This window comes from Cupressus sempervirens, chromosome 5, assembly GCF_028749045.1.
Source record: "Cupressus sempervirens isolate cs-2001-9-10 chromosome 5, ASM2874904v1, whole genome shotgun sequence".
In the NCBI taxonomy this organism is placed as follows: Eukaryota; Viridiplantae; Streptophyta; class Pinopsida; order Cupressales; family Cupressaceae; genus Cupressus; species Cupressus sempervirens.
Genome location: NC_143122.1, coordinates 912,521,187 through 912,541,734, shown reverse-complemented (window position 1 = coordinate 912,541,734; position 20,548 = coordinate 912,521,187). Strand labels below are relative to the sequence as shown.

The window sequence follows — 20,548 nt, the reverse complement described above, 5'->3', positions numbered from 1 at the left end:
AATTTCCACCGGATCCACTTTTGCTTGCCAATTAGACTCCCCAAAGATTTCCATTTTGCCTATTATGCCCTTTCTTTTATTAATTTTTTTGATTTACTAAGCCTTAGCATGATCTTCCATTTATTTTGGGTTGACAAGGAGGAAAGAAATCCTTAGCGTCATCAATTTCCCCCAATGGAATTTTGATAGCCAATGAGAAAACATGACACTTGGCATGTTGTGATTAAATATGGTTGAAATTGAAATTTTCTAATTGGAGAAGACAAACAATTGCCACATCATCATTCTTATCATGTGCTTGGAGTCTTGGTTTGAGAAGATGTTTGTTAAACTTGCATAAGCATCTCTCAATGTTTGAGATTTCTCTATCCTTTGAAATATCCTCTTAGAATTGACTTGAATCACTTGCATCTTTGTGAACCCATGAACTTGATCTTTCTTGATTCTCCTTGGATATGTCCTCATGTAGCTAGATCTTCTGTGCTTTCTTGAATTTCCTCTTGATTTCAATCTGAATTTGCGCATTGATAGCTTGAACCTGAAGCTTTCCTTCTCAATTGAGTCCCTGAGCTTGGGTCATCTTCTTGTAGTATCCACTCGAAGTTTTGAGGCCTTGATCATCACCTTGCCCTCTAGTTTCTCCTTGTTGTGCCAATTTTTGTTTGCATGATGATGAAGGGTATGTACACCAACAATGCCATGATTTTCCAAGTTGTCCAAGAATGAATCTAAATCAGCCCGCCTCGAATTCCCCTTCCAAAACAAAGGAGAAAAACATTAAGTTCACAAAAAAAGATGAAAATAAGATCACATCAATAATAAACAAAATTCATCCCACCTAGTATTAAAATTCAATTCATCCCACTTAGTATTAAAATTCACTTCTCTCACAGCTTCCCAATCTGTCCAATTAATTTGTCTTGATGTAATTCAGATTTCCGTTTTGAATCATCAAAAGCTATGCATTATAGTGGTGATAATGCCCAGATTTTTTAATTAATTGCAAAATTGAAAGTGCTAGCATCAAAAACTTTTAATTTCCATCCATGGGCTGCGAGAATAATTCATGGTGGGCAGTTCTAGTGATTATAGAGGATGAGATTTGGCTGATCAAAAATCCTTAGTATTAGGAATTCCCATTGGGGAAAATCCTTAGCATTAGGAATTTCCACTGCATATGGTGTAGTTTATCTTTGTCTTAGAACCTTCCAAACTTCATCATTGTCACTCAATTCCATCCTGACTCAATCTCCTCTACCCCAACACTTGCTCAAAATGCATTTTGGTGAAAAGATGAAAAGGGAAAAATGTGGTGGAAAATCCTTGGCATTAGGAATTTCCATCAGGGGAAATCTTTAGTGTTAGGAATTTCCACTAAATAGGTTTTTCTCAATTTTTACCTCATCTCAACATCATCTTTCTCATGATGTTGCACTCATGCCATTAAACGATCTTTAAATTCCTTAGAGGATGAAGAAATTTGGGGGAATCCCTTAGTGTTGAAAATTTCCACCGGATCCACTTTTTCCAATTAGACTCCCCAAAGATTTCCATTTTGCCTGTTATGCCCATTCGTTTATTAATTTTTTCGATTTACTATGCCTTAGCATGATCTTCCATTTCTTTTGGGTTGTCAAGGAGGAAAGAAAATCTTTAGCGTTAGGAATTTCCCCCAATGGAAAACCCTTAGCTTCAAGAATTTCCACCTGTTAAATATTGAGGTTCGTTGCACAATTGTTGTAGCACTGCCTCTTTGGTATGTGTGTTTCAATAGCAGCAATTTCACTTTTAATTATATTATGGAATAGACATGGAGAGACATGTCTATCCCTTATAACCTAATTAATATAATAACAAATGATTATATAATATCTCATATATATATATATATATAGATATATCTCAAATTTATATATATATATATATATATATATATATATATATGCATTTTAGTCTCATAGTTTATCCACTTGAAGCTACCAAACATCAACACTCCCTCTTAGCTAGGGAGGATACACATGACAATATATTACCTCAATGTAATATAAAGAAATTTGGAGTAATGGCCTCCTAAATATCAACTCATTTGACATTCACCATGTACTCTTTGAGTAATGGCCTCCTGAATGTTGAGTTGCAAGATATTCAACAAGTACTGTGAGTAATAGCCTCCTAAATGTCAACTCATTTGATATTCACCAAGTACTCTTGTGTAATGGCCTCCTAAACATCAATTTGCATAACATTCACCAAGTAATCAAAATATTCATAACGTATGTGCACACACATTCTCATAATGCTTACCATATGAACATCCACCATGCAAAGTATAATCTATTATGATCTACATATACATCATAAGATATCCATCATAATACAAAATTAAGTTATTGTAAGATCGTCACATTTCCATAACTTCTACAAATACAAGTTATAATCATTTGGAAGTTGTCACTTCCTCATGATGTACACAAGGGTTACCCAAATAGTCATGAAGTATATTCGTGAATCACAATCTTCTTGAGTGCTACAACTTATTGATCACTGGAGAATCCATTTCAACATGGTCTACTCCCTCTAAACCAATATGATGAGATCACCGAAGGTTGACTAAATTATATCCTTTATCTACTCCCTCTCTTTCAAGGTTGTGTCTTATGAAGGCTCCCACTGAATTTGTATCTCCCTCTCTTAAAGATTATATCAATCTCTTATATCATTTTCTCATAAGATGATATGCAAATCTTCTTTTTCTTTACGGTGATGGGACCCCACCTTTCCTGATGCCTTTACTACTTGAATGGTTTGTAGAGGCTTCGATGACTTTTCAATGCCAGACCACTTTTGAAATGTCTAACGTGGAATGTCCGAACCCATTGCTGTGATGTTGACATGCACTATGAATGGCCTCAACTCCCATGTGGCTTCTCCTTGCTTTCCAAAACAGCATTCTCTTCCTTTTCCTTCCATCAATATCAATATTGTTTTGCACTTATCTCTGTAATGTGTTTTTGTTCAACGTGGATGTCCCAATCCTTAAAGTGAATAAGTATTTTATTAGGTCCCATTCCATTCTTTTCCAGAAAGCATCTCTTGCTTCACAAGTCTTGCAATTCTACCAATCATAAGTCTTCACAAGCAATAGGCTACCTGACATGGGGTCCTACCTGGTAGTGTGAGACCAACTATTGAGGCTATAATTAGCCTTAGATCATTTTTCTTAGTGTGGATGCATGTACCTGGTTCTAGGCATTTAAAATTGAAACAGAGTTTCCTAGGGCTTGTTTATGGACTTGTTGCTGCTAAAGTGGTTTGTGCATTATCAACTTTAGTTGTCATCTTGCAGATTAATTGGGCGTTCAAGGCCACCAGAGCAATGTAGTTCAGAACATCTGACGATGATAGGGATTTTGAAGAATAACTAAGATCTTGAGATGACTCGGGCCCAAAATATGCTTGTAGACCGCACATTCCAAGGGATATACTATGGTATCAGTGAGTATATGGTCTTCTAATATATGTTTTGCGCTAGTTCTGATTTTTTATGGAGAATCATTGAAGTTGATATGATAGGTTTATTTCCTCAGAGAATGATTGCATTACATTGTATAGTATATGATTTTAAAAATGTACAACTGTAGATTGTGTCCACTCTTTAAAATTTGACATATACTGTAACCATAATTCGATGTTTCTCAACTTCAAAGGTCATCCTCAAATTTCAATAAGTCTGAAGTTTGAATTTTAAACCATGGCTCTGATACCATGTTAAATAATGAGGATTGTTGCAAAATTGTAGTAGCACCACCTCTTTAGTATGTGTGTTTCAATAGCAGCAGTTTCACTCTTAATTATATTATGGAATGGACATGGAAAGACATGTCTATCCATTATTACCTAATTAATATAATGAAAAATGATTATGTAATATCTCATACATTTAATATATATATTATATCTCACTATGTATATATATATATATATATATATATATATATATATATATATGCCTTTTACTCTCATAGTTTATCCACTTGAAGCTACCAAAGATCAACACCACCAAGTATGGTGTCGACTGTCATCCTTAAGAAAACTACCATTTTTTCTTGTCTTCATCGTTTTAGCATTGCATTGATTAGTTTGCAACCATAATAAGGACCTCTTAAAGAACTTGTCTCTCATGTTGGGTTGATGAGGAGGGGAAAATCCTTATTGTTAGGAATTTCCACCAAGTATGGTTTGTTTACCATCCTTCTTCTATTTCTCAAACATGCAAAACTTTCTTACTTAGACTAGAAATTCTACCCACCAAATTGGAATTAGGCTAAGATAACCACCTAGAAGGACACCAAAACACTCACCGCAAACTTTGAGACTTGAAAATGTTGCCATGTTACATCCCTTACATTGTCTAAATTTAAAATGTTCTATATAGATGTTGAGTTCTCATGTGGATTGGAAATGGTTGGTTAAATTGGTTATTCATTATGATTTCACGTGAAGTAGTATATTGGTTATTCATTATGATCTTATATGAATTGGAAATGGTTAGTTAATATGGTTATTTGTTATGGTAACTTTAATCACATTTGTATGATTTGGGAAATATGCTTTCACAATATTATTCCTCATTGCAAAAGCATGAGGAAGGGAGGGAAGCATTGGCAGAGAGGGAATAGGGCAGGAGCACTAATCTACAACTGAGTTATCACATATTCATCTAAACTACTTTGATCAAGGAAAAGAAGACTAGAATAGACTAGATAATGCCAATTGTCCACCATGAGCTGACTAGGTTGTCTTATGTAATGTCCCCACTATTAGGGTTAGTTTGAGACAAGAAATACCTACAAAATAAATGTTAGAATCATAGTAATAATAAAAATAACTACATTATTCTACCCTTTATCTTAAACCCCAACCTTAAGGGCATCTACAAATTGGGTTTTCTAACCCTCAGTTATTCCACCATCTTCCCTGTAGCGCAACTCTTACAATTATTATTGGATAGGACATCCTCTATCCAAGGCCAATCACATATGCATATGTTGACATCATCAGAAATTCTGGCACATCAATCTCAGACATGTCAATCAGATGGAGATTCTACTAGTCTCACATATCAACATTATAGAGATGATGACATTATCAAACATGTTGGTCAGATGGAGATTGCATTAATCTCACATACCAACATTATACAGCTCATATGGTCATGTTAATCAAATGGAGATTATAAATCTCTCATTCTAATACTATTTTATCCATTATCTATTTAATGAATATAACATCATTTATATAAAGTTTCCATTTGAATTTTTTTTCTCTATCTATACATTCTCATAAATTAATATTTAGATTCATTCATTCTTTATTGAATATATATACATGTATAGATAGATAGATAGATATTTCCACTCATATTATTATTAATTATGCATCCACATAATACTCTATCAAAAGGAATAATTTATTATTAGCAGGGTCATACCTTATATCCACATTAGATGCTTGATGCCTCTTAATGTTTTATAACCTTGCACTTATGTCACCAGATTTAAATGTACTTCTTGTCTTTCATTCCACTCGATGGTGGGTTCATCCTCCACGTGGGTTTTTGGGTGTGCTGGTCTGCGGTGGAGCTGCTTCACTTATTCAAGTGCACTTGATTTAAATGTCTTCCTTTTTTGTATCGATCTTCATTCTTGTTTTTGTAAGGAATTTTGTATGTCTACGTTCTCATGCCATGCCTTATCATCTTTGTTAATGTAGTTTATATATTGCAACGAAAGGATGCGTTCTATGTTAGGGTCATCCACCCTGTTGAGCTACATAGTGTTTGTTTATGGATTAGGTATTTTACATTATAGATCAATAATATATTGGTTAATGAATATATTTTGATAAATGTTTAATGATTGATAGATTTAAGACTTATCTTATAAATCAATTGATAGTATTAGTTTAGTTCAATACTAATTAGTCATTTTATTCTCTAACCAATTTTGAGATATTGATTAGTATGATTTAATATTGAAATTTATTCTCTAACCATTCGAACTAAGGTCAAACCATCATGGTTTGAAATATATATTCACTCAACTCAACCTTCATTCTCATCAAAGGAGATGGTTGGAATTTCTAGTAGACTATGATTTTGAAATCAGCTATATCAAGGGGAAGGAGAGCTTAGTAGCAAACGCCTTGAGTAGGTGTAGACACATTTCTACCATAATAACAATAAATATCAGACTTATGGAGAAAGTGCTTAAGAGATTGTTGAGGGATGATATCTATAAACAAGTGTGTCAAGCCATCCAAAGTGATCTTCATGATATCAGATACGAAGGCTACCAGCTAGAAGAAAATGGATGTAATATCCCCTCTAGTAATGATATTTGATATTAAACAATTGACATCCATATTTTAAAGAAAAAAAATTATTAGATATATTGATTAAAGATTAATCGTGATGCTATCCATCTAGAATAAATTATTAAATACTTCCCAATATAACTTATTTATAAATCTATCTACTAAACTAATAATCATATACATTATTATCTTTAGAATCTACTATATTAACCTAAGTTTTCCTAAACTAATGACTTAACCATTATCTAAGGGTCATAACCCTTTATCTTGTATGATTGATAAGTCGTGCCCTTAGAATAAAGAAGATATATATCCTACGGAAAACATAAGAAGGAGATATAAAAAATAAGAGATGGTTATATCTTAATAGGAGACCCTGATAACAAATCAGATGGAAATGAACTAAGAATATGGACCTTCATCCTGCGTAATCCACATAATAAAGTCCATGTAGACCTGTTGATAGGAAGTTTACCCGCATGGAAAACAGTGAAAGTAGATACCATCAGGAAAGGAGGAAGCATCATCACAAAAGGCCAGATCACTTCTGGAATGTCCACACGACCACGTGAGTTTGCATTTTGTTCAGGGTTTAGCCATGTTGGAAGGAGAATATGCCAGTCACTCCATAAAATCAATTGAATATAATGGGTGACGTGGATTGGAACATCATTGGATACCACATGCGAGATAAGTAATCAAGAATACAACGCACCAATATATTAAGCAAACGTCTAACAAGACCATGAACATCATAAGTGTTTGAACAATCCGACCCATACATAAGTTATAGAATTGTACCACAATTATCAACAAGAGTAAAGGACATTGGGTTGCACATACAAAGGTAAGTATACTATCATTATTAATGACTAAGATAATATATAATTCTTACATTATTATTATTCTTATTTTTATGTAGATAATGGTATATAGTAAATGTAAGAAAGTGCTAATGTATTGGTATTGATTTAAGAAGTGATATTTATGAATATAAGTTAATTAATTATTTGGTACACACATTTCTTACAAAACAATTAAGAACCCATGGTGCTAGTATAAGGACATTGCTTGCCTATATAAATGGCTTCATGCTAGTATAGGGTCAGGAGTCATCTTTATATAAATGGCTAAGATGGTGATGGATGGAATCTTATAGTCTTCACAAACACTAGAATCTTCTTTTGCAATTCACCTTCATGCTCTTCATGTGCTCGTCAAACTTTGGTAAGTGAAAATGAGTCAAAAATTGCCAGTGTAGGAGGTCAGATCCTTGTATAAAAGGCTATCGTGATAGTGTGAGAGATGAGTAACCCTATATAAATGGATAGATAAGAACAAGATAATGGTTAGAAATAAGGGATAAATAATATATTTCTACTTTTTAGTATTTAATCCTCTCATTTATTTTGCAAGTATTAGTGTCCCAATCTAATCCTAATAGTGTAGATATTACAATGGGCTCTTAAGGTATAAAGGGAGAATGTATATACCTAAGGATTTTAAAATCTGAAAAATGATTTTGAGGGAAATCCATGCTGTTGCTTGCTCAAGACACCCTTGGGCAACTAAAATGCTAGTTGATATATAACCATTATACTTTTGGAAGGGTACGAGACAAGAAACATCCAAATTTGTTGTGGGTTGTCTCGAATGTGAGAGGATCAAAACTGAACATAGGTATCTACTTGGGTTGCTACATCCAAATGAAGTTCCAAAGCGGAAACAACAAATAATTAGCATGGATTTCATACAGGGGTTACCTATGACTAGAAATAGACATAATAGTATTCTCATGGTAGTGGATCAACTAACAAAGTTATGTCATTTAATTCCAAGAAAATTAACAGATGGAGCTCCAAAAATTGCCACATCAGCATCTAGATTTTGGAAAACCTTGTTCTTCACTTTGGGAAAAAATTGAATATTAGTTCAGCATATCATCCAAAAACTAATGAACAGACGAAAGGGGTTAACCAGGTACTAGAAGATCTCCTAAGGGTATACTGCATGGATCAACAATATTGTTGGAAGAAGTATCTTCCCTTGGTAGAGTTCACTTATAATAAATCATATCAGTCTTCTATAAGATGACACCATTTGAGGCTCTATATGGACAAAAATGTAGAGCTTCTATAATTTGGAATAGGATTGAGGATCGAATAATTGTTGGTCCTGATATTCTCTCAGAAATGGAAGAACACGTAGCTCAAATCCATCAGAGATTGAAGGAAGCAAATGATCATCAGAAGAATAATGCAGATGCTGAAAGAACTCCAAGATATGTAGGACCCTTTGAAGTATTAGAAGTTGTAAACCTTGTGGCATAAGAATTGCACTACCCCCAGCCCTTTCTCGGATGCATAATGTGTTTCATGTATTTTACCTTAAGAAATATATAGCCAATGTTTAGCATGTCATTGATTGGAATTTCTTTCAGGTGTGAGATACAAGGGTGATAGAAATAAAACCACTTAGAATGCTCAAGGTGTGTAAGCTAGACTTACAAAATACTCAATGCATGTCTTGCCACCTTTTTATTCTGCATGCAGACGTAACTCTCTTTGTCCATTCAGTAGCCTATCTTGTATCTATACTCCTTGCAGATGCAATTGAGCATAGGTTCATGCATATAGCTTTTGATTTAGTGACATATAACCTGCAAGTATTCTACCCATTTTTCTCTGCACAATCATATTTTTTCATAATTAGCTAACATACATAGAAGGATGCTTCTATTATAATCCATATTGGATATTGTTAATCATTGACAATCCAAGCTAGTGAATCACATTTCACAGTCTCTACTATCAAGTCATACTTCCTGTAATGTCTTTTTTGTTTCCATAGAAAAAATTTGGAATCATTGTTCCTATTTTATTTCTCAAATTAGTTACCCGGATCAGAAATTGGAAGACTTGAGTCCATAGGACTATCATATTGTTGAAGCCAAGAATCTGGCCATTGATCACAATATTTTGATTTCAATATTTTTCTTCTTTTGAAGTTTATGAATCCCGATATGAAGATTCATTTTAATAAGCCAAATATGTTTTTCAATACAGTGACATTAATATCATATGTTCCCGAGATTGAGGAAGTCTATCCTTGACTGGAGATAAAAGCTATAGTCATGTAGATGTTATAATTCCTTCATTTTTTTTTTCAGGTTGCATGAAATTGAAAGATAAAGTTTTCTTTCAACTAAGAAAATGTAGCATAAGTTGAAAGATTACACTAGAGAATCATCAAGGATAGCCAAGGATAGCTGAGATGAATGGTGTCGTCCACATGAATTGGGTAGAATAACCAACATACAGAAAATGAAGAATGCATTAGAGTTATAAAGAGTTTCAAACTAAAAATTTGTAATCTAGTAGTCTAGTGACTAGTCAACCCAAGGTGGAAATTGGGTAATGTCTTGTCTGTCAAGTTGGGCAATGGGTGATCGAGCACATAGTGTCCTTGGAAATCCTTGGCTAGGGTGCGTTAATGGCGAATGACGCTACAATGATCACTAGAGGTCGGAGTAACTCATAGTTAGATGGATAGTCTATTAGGAGGGTTTCACAATCTAGTGGGCTATGTAGTTGACAACTCCAACACCAGGATGCTCAAGTGGCAAGATGAGAAGGTATACACATGCCTTATCCTGCATAGGGTAGGGCCATTCTCAGTTGAGAATGAGTGTGGATCTACACTAGGTTCATAGTTTTGAGGTTAAGCCTATGTCACTGCTTCTTCTCTCCTCCATATGCCAAGAGTTCTACACAAACAAATTTGAGGTCTAATTCACTTAATATGTTGTTATCAGAACCCTACTAGTATCTCATTATTATTTTCATTCACATCTTATATCAGTTTCAGCTATATATCTTATGCGGTTACTTTTCTATTTATATGAAATGGTAGTTAAAATATTACAGTTATATATTGTTTCACTTTCTTTTGTAATATATTTGGTTAATCTAACTTGATCATTTTCTTCTAAGGTTAATTAGTCTTTTGATTGGTAGTTAAAGCTTATCATGAAAATGCTGTTAATCAATTATTTTCATTAGTTCTTTTCGAGTGATTGGGTGACTAGAATACTTTTATTCAATAAAATAAAGAGTATTCAAGGCATACAAAAATTAGTTGTTACATGCCAACCAAAAACCACCTAAGACAACGACTCCTACTTGCTAAAGCAAAAAGAGGGGTTCCCATTTGCAATGGAGCAATGGTATGAAATCTCTACAACAGGAACAAAGAGAGAATATTCTACAATTAATTTGAGGGTCTTGTTGATGTAAGTTTTGCTCCACTACAACAGACAAAACCATATTTTTCTCAACCTGCAAGTATTCTACCCATTTTTCTCTGCACAATCATATTTTTTCATAATTAGCTAACATACATAGAAGGATGCTTCTATTATAATCCATATTGGATATTGTTAATCATTGACAATCCAAGCTAGTGAATCACATTTCACAGTCTCTACTATCAAGTCATACTTCCTGTAATGTCTTTTTTGTTTCCATAGAAAAAATTTGGAATCATTGTTCCTATTTTATTTCTCAAATTAGTTACCCGGATCAGAAATTGGAAGACTTGAGTCCATAGGACTATCATATTGTTGAAGCCAAGAATCTGGCCATTGATCACAATATTTTGATTTCAATATTTTTCTTCTTTTGAAGTTTATGAATCCCGATATGAAGATTCATTTTAATAAGCCAAATATGTTTTTCAATACAGTGACATTAATATCATATGTTCCCGAGATTGAGGAAGTCTATCCTTGACTGGAGATAAAAGCTATAGTCATGTAGATGTTATAATTCCTTCATTTTTTTTTTCAGGTTGCATGAAATTGAAAGATAAAGTTTTCTTTCAACTAAGAAAATGTAGCATAAGTTGAAAGATTACACTAGAGAATCATCAAGGATAGCCAAGGATAGCTGAGATGAATGGTGTCGTCCACATGAATTGGGTAGAATAACCAACATACAGAAAATGAAGAATGCATTAGAGTTATAAAGAGTTTCAAACTAAAAATTTGTAATCTAGTAGTCTAGTGACTAGTCAACCCAAGGTGGAAATTGGGTAATGTCTTGTCTGTCAAGTTGGGCAATGGGTGATCGAGCACATAGTGTCCTTGGAAATCCTTGGCTAGGGTGCGTTAATGGCGAATGACGCTACAATGATCACTAGAGGTCGGAGTAACTCATAGTTAGATGGATAGTCTATTAGGAGGGTTTCACAATCTAGTGGGCTATGTAGTTGACAACTCCAACACCAGGATGCTCAAGTGGCAAGATGAGAAGGTATACACATGCCTTATCCTGCATAGGGTAGGGCCATTCTCAGTTGAGAATGAGTGTGGATCTACACTAGGTTCATAGTTTTGAGGTTAAGCCTATGTCACTGCTTCTTCTCTCCTCCATATGCCAAGAGTTCTACACAAACAAATTTGAGGTCTAATTCACTTAATATGTTGTTATCAGAACCCTACTAGTATCTCATTATTATTTTCATTCACATCTTATATCAGTTTCAGCTATATATCTTATGCGGTTACTTTTCTATTTATATGAAATGGTAGTTAAAATATTACAGTTATATATTGTTTCACTTTCTTTTGTAATATATTTGGTTAATCTAACTTGATCATTTTCTTCTAAGGTTAATTAGTCTTTTGATTGGTAGTTAAAGCTTATCATGAAAATGCTGTTAATCAATTATTTTCATTAGTTCTTTTCGAGTGATTGGGTGACTAGAATACTTTTATTCAATAAAATAAAGAGTATTCAAGGCATACAAAAATTAGTTGTTACATGCCAACCAAAAACCACCTAAGACAACGACTCCTACTTGCTAAAGCAAAAAGAGGGGTTCCCATTTGCAATGGAGCAATGGTATGAAATCTCTACAACAGGAACAAAGAGAGAATATTCTACAATTAATTTGAGGGTCTTGTTGATGTAAGTTTTGCTCCACTACAACAGACAAAATCAAATACTTAATATTTCAAGATATAACACCAAACACTCAATCTTCTCTTGAATAAGGTTCCTTAAAATGTGGATACCGCTCAATGAAATAATGTGATTTTTTGGTCATCACTTAGGGGACTTGCACTATTTATTCAATGGATATCACCTCTTGCACTTCTAAAGATTTAGCTTTACAATGTGTAATGAAAACATAGTTATGATTTTCCATCTCCACTTCAACGTAACTTCTACTCCTAACTATGAGTTCAAGGAATCATGGATGGACTTGGACTCTACTAGGTATGGCTTAAAAATTGAATCCACGGACCTAGTGCAAACTTCTAAGGAATACTCAAATGGTTTTCAAATCAATGTCTCCTCCTCAATCCCATCAAATAAGTGCAAACTAAATATTGAATATCAATTGAAGTTAAGTGCTTTCAATCATTGGATAACCACACATGACACACTTACAATCAAATAGAGGCTAGTGGTATGGTTTTGTTCGAGTCAAGCAAGTAAACATCTACAATTTCTTTTAGTCAACTAAACTACTTAAACATGAAATAAAACCTACTCCAAGTAAAAGATTGAGGAAACTATGGAACACTTCAAACCAACAATAAGTAATTTACCATGAAGAACCAATAATGAATTATCAATCACTTTGATACTATCATAGCAATAATTTGATCAAATCTCTCCCTTACATAGCCTACTCTATTCTAACCTTCTTCTCCTCTACTCCAATCTAATAAAATACAAATGAGCAGGAATTGACCTTTTGTAGTTGATCCATTAAAATGAAGAGACAATTTAATTCCTACAACCCCTAATTAGAGTTGCCAAAATATCAACCAATTATGTGAAAGCACCAATTCATCTGACAATAAGAAAATTACAGGGCTTTCCATATCCAATGAGAAAATTAGACACTTGGGATGATTTGATTAAACCATGTGTTTTTGGAATTTCTTGATTGGTGGAAGATAACTAGGTGCCACCTCATCATCCTTATTTTGTAGATTTGCTTCATCTTTTGATGGATGGAGATAGTTGATACTCCACATTTCTAACTTTGATTAACACTTCCAAAAATATCAATCTCTTGTGAACGAATGTGATGTTTCATATTCCCGAGTTATTTTATCTTTTAGATTTTCTCATGGCTTTTGCTTGAACTGGGTTGAACCTTTTGAAACTCCTAGTGATCTCTTTATGTGAGCTGATCCTTTCTTGATCTTGAGTCTGAATTGCACTTTGATAACTTAGCGTGAATTTCCTTCTCATTTTGAGTCTTTGACCATGAACTTTCTCCTTTCCTTTGTAATGTCCCTGATTCCAAATTAAGTAATGAAGACTATAACCTGCAACAATTTGATAGTACATGATGAAATATAGATGAATGTGAAATCAAATACTTGTAGGACCTGCAATAGACGTTAGTAGATAAAGAAAATAATATTCATTAAATTAACTAATCACTAATCCCATACTAACCCAACTAATCTTCAGAAGGAACTCTTCTCAGATCCACCTAACCCTCTGGTGAGATTAGCGCTTGATTAGGTAACCATCATATGAAGAGTGCCTTTGTAAGGCCTCTAGGATCTCTATTAATGAACATATTCATTAATAATCACTACTTGGTAGAGATCCCACCTCTTGCCAAGTCTTTAGTCTCTAACATATGCATATGATTAACCACTAATATATATATATATATATATATATATATATATATATATATATATATATATACACATAAGAGATTCTATATAAATATCTCTCTGGGATTACCATTTGAAATCCTGACATTCAATTAAGAATGTCCTCTAGTCTCTGAGTTCTCTTCATGAGAAGCTCAACATCCAAAATAGATGCCCTCTACCAAGATTAACTTGGTCTCTATCAAAACTATATAGTTCTTATCTCATATCATTATCAATCTTAGATTGATAATTTTCTCTATTACATGATTACGTTTATTTCTGCAACATAAATAAAAATATACTTCTAGTGCTTAAATCTAGAATTGTATCCTTTCGTCAACATATGATTCTTTTCAGTGTCTCCATTATTAAAAGAGGTTTAGCAACATATCTTTATTATAATCTCTTCACTGATATAACATTTCTTTAATATTTTTATCTTCTTATCTATAAGCCAAACTTATCTATTACAGATCACTGTTATTCTTTATACATGCCATGTGATTTGTTAGTTCTGATCGCTCCTTGTGCTCTACTTAATATTTGTCTTTGTTTCCTCCCTTATTTCTCTCTGATAGCACAATATATTCTATCACCAAGGTATGATGCAGCTCAGTTATCATCTGGTTTTCTATTCTGTGGATTATGATGTTGTCTTGTTTCAGTCTTCTTTCTACGTGCACTGTGTATTTGATCCAATGTTGCTTGTGTATCACGATATTGAAATCTATTGCTAGCAATATCTATTTTTTCCTTGGAATGTTGAATTCATTGTGTGGGCCAATCCTTAGTAATTTTATCTTTGTTATCATTTATTGTTTATTGGCTTTAACTTCAATCTATGTCCCTTAGTACCATTGCATCTCTTCTTATTTATATCACTGTCTTTCTATTCTCCATCCATTTCACATCTTTCCTCATCCCATCTTGCCTTATTATCTATACATATATCCAGCGGCTCTTATAAGATTTAGTCAAGTTACCAATAGTCTAGTATGTCATTTATTTACCTTGTCCTCAGTATATGAATATAGTAAGCCTTATGGTTTCAAACATGGATTGATCAATTCGACCACTATCGAGCATGTATTATGTTCTGCGATGTAATTACTAAACCTTCTATTCCCATTTCTTTCCCTTAATCACTGCTCAATGACTGTATGACTAATGGACTTACCTGCTTCTCAAGATGAAGTTAATTTGTTTTATGTTTAAAGAAATGCTACATTGACTGCCTTCATGATTATCAATATCTGCAGTGGTTTTGTCTTCTTCAATTATTCGATTTGTTTGATGTCACCTTTAATAGTTTTTTGTCTACTATTTTTTTTGTCTGTATTTCCTTGGGTCCTGTTTGATGTTGACTTAGTTGATTGAATCCATCATGCAGATATAATTATCTCTACTTCCATATTAATAGGGGAATGGAACCTTATTTTGTGATGACCCATTCCTTACTTTTCTTCGTGGTGCTCTTACTCAATATCTAGTGTGTCTTATATACCGTTGGTTAGTCCTTGTTATGGTTAGGACCCGTGGTCTTCTACCCATTGACGTAACACTAATATTTAAATGATTGTTAATATCTATTTATCGATGTGCATTGGTGGTTTGGCTTGGATAAATATTCAAGCTTTTAAAGATGAATGATCAAACCCTACTAATTGTTTATTTATATTAAGATTTTAATTAATATTATCTAAATGTAATTTGATAATATAAATAACTTTTACTAAATTATTATTCATTTTATACGTCTAAATCGATTAGTTATTTCATATTCTTGTTCTATTATAATTTAGGGATGATTACGATTGGATACTAGATATCCTTATTAGAGGGTTATTACATCCTCCTCGGAGTCTTGAATCATGAGTCATCTGCACCATATAAAACAGGAAAGAAAAAGCATCAAGTTCAAAATTTTATTTGAGAAATTTCTTTATGTTTTTTAAATCTGAAATTTTCATGATAATTGCATTAATACTAAAGAGGCCAAATGAAACATCTCAATGTCAAGATCAAAACCCTTTCCCTTTCTCTTGCAAATATCTCTAAGTTGTCAATTTTATTGGTGAAATGATTCTGACCTTGTAATCTGGAATAGATCCCTGCTAAAAAAATTCTGGGATGACTAGTTTTGAGGCATCACATGTCCAGATTTTGCCTTTCCTATCCTCCTTCTGAATGTTGACGAGTCCATTTGTTAAATTGCCTCAGCACCTTAAGAGAATTCACAGCCCAATTAAGGAACAAATTTTCTTCCTTAAAGAAGATGACATTCGTTGCTGCATTAGGACAATTTTATTGCTACTCCTAGATAAAGATCTCTGCTAAAGCATGAAGAGAAATCTCAATAAAGATCTCTGCTAAAGCATGAAGAGAAGTCTCTACCACCAGGCAAAGGAATCCGTTGCCTAAGGTCAGAGGTATGATTGCTATCGTGATGTTAAAATGGAATTTCTCCTCTTCCTTATATAGGTGTCTGGAGGTCTTCTACCTCTCCATTTGCCAACCTGTAGTGGGGATCATGATTCTAATTAAATACTTGTCACCTTTTAATAAGTTGCTGCTGATAGCTTGGGTGAATTATCTCCTTGGGGTAGAATTTAGGTTTTGAGGAGAATTTTTTCTTCATGGGAGGGTAGAACCCACCATCCATTGAGGATTCCCAATTTAGATCCTGCTTCCATCATTCTAATTAATACTTACAGTTGTCTTCCATCAACTTCATTCATCCACCCGATCACCTCCATGTCTTCAACCATGCTTTGTGTTTCATCATATAGAGGACAAGGGTCTTGCAATTGTCAAGGCAGATTTCTTATGAGTGGGAGGAAAAAATCACAAGCTGGGTAGAATATAGTGTAAGGAGGATTTTATCTTCATGGGCAGCTGGAATCTACCCTCCCTTAAGAAATTTTCTTGCTCAACCTGGATCTCACCTATTTCACTTTGAACTTAGATTCCAAAACACCTATAGAACCCAATTGTTATCAAGGCAAGATTCATAATTAGAGGTGGATTAGTTCTCCCAGCTAGATAGAGATCATGCACATTAGATTGAATCCTCTTGGGGTGGCACAATCTGCCACCCTTTGAGGATTCCTGCTCATCAAAGCCAACTTTACACTATCTCATAATGCATTTTACACTTGTCCAAACATCCCAACTCTTTGATTCATCTAAAGACTCCAACTCTTAGAGTAAAATCAGAGTAGTGAGAGGGATTTTTGAGTCCATGCCTCCTTGATCTATAAAACTCAGTTCAACCAGCTATGGCTTGGATCAGATGTTGTGTTTTGATTAAGCCCAAGGCCTCTAATTTTGTTTTTCCTTATCAAAATGAGGGCAGAAGTCTAAGGACTTTAAGGATAGATTCTTGGGTAGGGGGCGAATTCCACCCCTATCCAAGGAATTTGAACATTTGCACTTCAACAAACTTGACTTCACTCACCCTCAATTTGTCATTTATCTCTGATGTTTGATCCTTTAATCTCTTAATGTCATGTCACCAAAAGCCTAAATTAGTAAGGCATAAATTACGTGTTTCAGAGGATTTTATAAGGGAAAAATTACTAGCTCCGAGAGGAACACTCTTGCAACATGGCATAAATTGGGCAATTATGAGGAATTTCCTTTGGAGACGCTACTTTGATCTTCATTGTCTTCCCTACAATTTTGACTCCTTGTTCTCAAACAGAAACCCATGGGCTTGATTAATTTTAAACACTCCTTACACCTAAAGCCCATCAAACTTACTCTACTCTGTACCAAGGCCTTGAGACTTAAAAAATTGTTGCAATCTAGGCCTTAGTGACCACCTACACTTACTAGAAAACAAAAAAGAGGAAGCCTCTTGTTTGCAATGGGGTGATGGTGTCAAAACCTCACAACAAGTGCACACAAATCAACTGGAAGAAAGACTACCTTCTTATTCAGTAATAAATGCCCACTATGCATGCCTATTTAGTGGGAGAGTAAGGTAACATGCATGCCCACTATGTATTAAATGCTCCTTTGAAATCATGAAATCTTGTCAAGAAAATCTCAAAGTCATCTATGCTAACACTTGGTGCCAACTCCATTTTGAATACCAAGATTGTCATCTCTTGCTTAGACTTCTTCAAACTGCTCTCCCAATCTGACAAAAAGTCGCGAGTTGTGTTGATGACATTTGAAAAAATGGAAAAGTTCTCAAGGTCTTCTTTTACGAAAAAGTTCAACCAAAAGAACTCCTCCAGTTTTCTTCTCAAGTTGTCCATAGTTATTTCACTATTGGCCAATCTTAGTGATAACAATATTGCAACTCTATTGAAGATCCCTTGCTGAATATTTTTAAGTTTCCTCAACCAAGTAGATTCCTTAATGAAATTCTCTAACATTTCCATTTCCATGATTATTGTGCTATACCACTAGCCAATGTCATATACTTTGCCTTCCTTGATCACTTCACCATCAACCAACATCTTCTTGGGGGTCTTTATTAAATCCTACAAGTGTGAGATTACTTCGTCCTAATAAATTTATTCATACTCCCATGACTCATCTATGTATTGTATCCTAAAAAGATGGTTGATGGCCTTTCATGAATTTTTACTAAGTCCTCAACAAATTTGTATGCCTCGCTCTAGATGCCATTAACCAAAGCTCATGCATTTAGAGAAATTTGTCTAATTCTATCAATAAATTACTACGTTACCGGTACTTCCCCTTTTGCCTTCACATACGAGTACAGTACGTATCGGAATCAGATACGTCTGAAATACCCTGTGGAATCAAACAGGGTTCGACTTCTACCTTTTTTGCAATGAATCTAAATGTTTTTGGATGACATGGCGATTTGAATGTTAACGTGGCAGTTTGACTAAGATATTTAGGGTCGGCATCTGATTTTTCTTTGTTTTTAACTCGATTTGAAAGGTAATGTGGCAGTTTGACCACGATATTTTAGGTCGGCGTTTGGTTTTCCTTTGTATTTAACTCGTTTTAACCGTAGTAAAAACCCTAACGTGAATTGATAACAACCGTAGCACAGACTGAAAATGTCGAAAAGAAACTGCAACAGACTGCAATAGGAAATCGCCGGCAGCAGCAACTGGGACGACGACGGGAGACGACCGGCAGCAGCAGCAACTGGGATGACGGAAGCTTGTGAGCAGGGGGAGTCAACTGGCGCCAAAGCTTTGCGTTCAGGCTGAAGGTATGTTTATTTTAATTTTTTTTCAATTTATTTAAAGTTATAAACTTTTATACAAAGTTTTATGTATAGTTTATTTTATATTAACATATGTATGTTTTAAACTTTTATAGTTTTATGTTATAAAGTTTAAACTTCTAAACAAAATTAAAATAAACATAAACATACGAATCAATAATATATTAATATTATAAACTATTAATATATTATTGTTTCCTATGTTTATGTTTATTTTAATTTTTTAAAAATTTATTTGAAGTTATAAACTTTAAAGTTTTAAATACTATATATAGTTTATAACTTTAATATATTATTGATATAAAAGATTTTCCAAGTTTTTTTAAAATTGTATATATTATATTATATATAATATTTATATTTTAAATTGTAATTTTTTAAATGATAGTCAATATTTAAATATTGAATAAATATTATATTATATAATGTCTAGAGTATTAAATAATAAATGTTAATAATGTATTTATTATTTTATTATTTAATGTTTATTAATTTAATATTTATATAATAAATTATAATATTTGTTATAAATTGTAATTATAAATATTTGTTATAATGTTAAATTGTTAATATATATTTATTATTTTGTTTTTTAATGTTCAAATAGAAATTGAATTTGTTTATTTTTATATTTAATATTGTATTTACTATTATTTAATTATTTAATAATATTTTTTATTTTTAACTTGTTGGTTCTTGTAGACAGGACAATGTCAGCTTCTTCTACTGCTCGACCCAAATTCAAGACCGATCCCAATTCACCATTATGGAAATATGTCATGATAAAAAGCCAAGTAAAAGGAGGTGGAACATTTGTTTGGGAATGCAATTTATGCCATGTGGAGAAAACTAGCTCCTATAGCCGTGTGAAAGCCCATTTATGTGCCATTCCTCAAATGGGTATCAAAGCATGTGAAGGACCGGATGCAAAAGGATTGCCACCTCAATAAATAGAAGGATTCATTCGAGAGCAAGAGGAAGCAGATGCAAGAGTGGGACGTGCCACAAACCATCCATTGTTGAAACGAAAAGGAAGTAGTTCAAGGCCCCCACCTTCTCCATCTCATAGTGACTTTCCTGATATCATAGTAGAGAACCACCCGTTCTTAGACAGAATTGAAGAAGAACCTGTTGCTGAGAAGAGAAGTAAGGGACCATTGGAGAGAGCATTCAACAATGATGCTAGGGAGATTGCAGATGAAGCTGTTGGAAGATGTATCTATGCAAACGGTTTGGCATTCAATGTTGTACGCTCACCATAT

The 20,548-nt window shown here is 33.7% G+C and overlaps 1 protein-coding gene across 3 annotated transcripts in view; it reads left to right on the top strand.

Moving 5' to 3' along the window:
- The window catches only part of LOC149558876 (Transmembrane amino acid transporter family protein), a 144,292-nt gene that overhangs the window by 110,128 nt on the left and 13,616 nt on the right, over positions 1 to 20,548 (top strand). Inside the window, exon 10 of one of the 3 annotated variants that reach the window (XM_089832891.1) lies at positions 3,347 to 3,479. The exons of the other annotated variants lie outside the window; for them this stretch is intronic. Coding sequence (XP_089689017.1) covers positions 3,347 to 3,351 — 5 coding nt within the window. The 3' untranslated portion in view covers positions 3,352 to 3,479. Of the gene's footprint in view, positions 1 to 3,346; positions 3,480 to 20,548 lie in introns of those variants that run through there. 3 annotated transcript variants of the gene reach the window in all.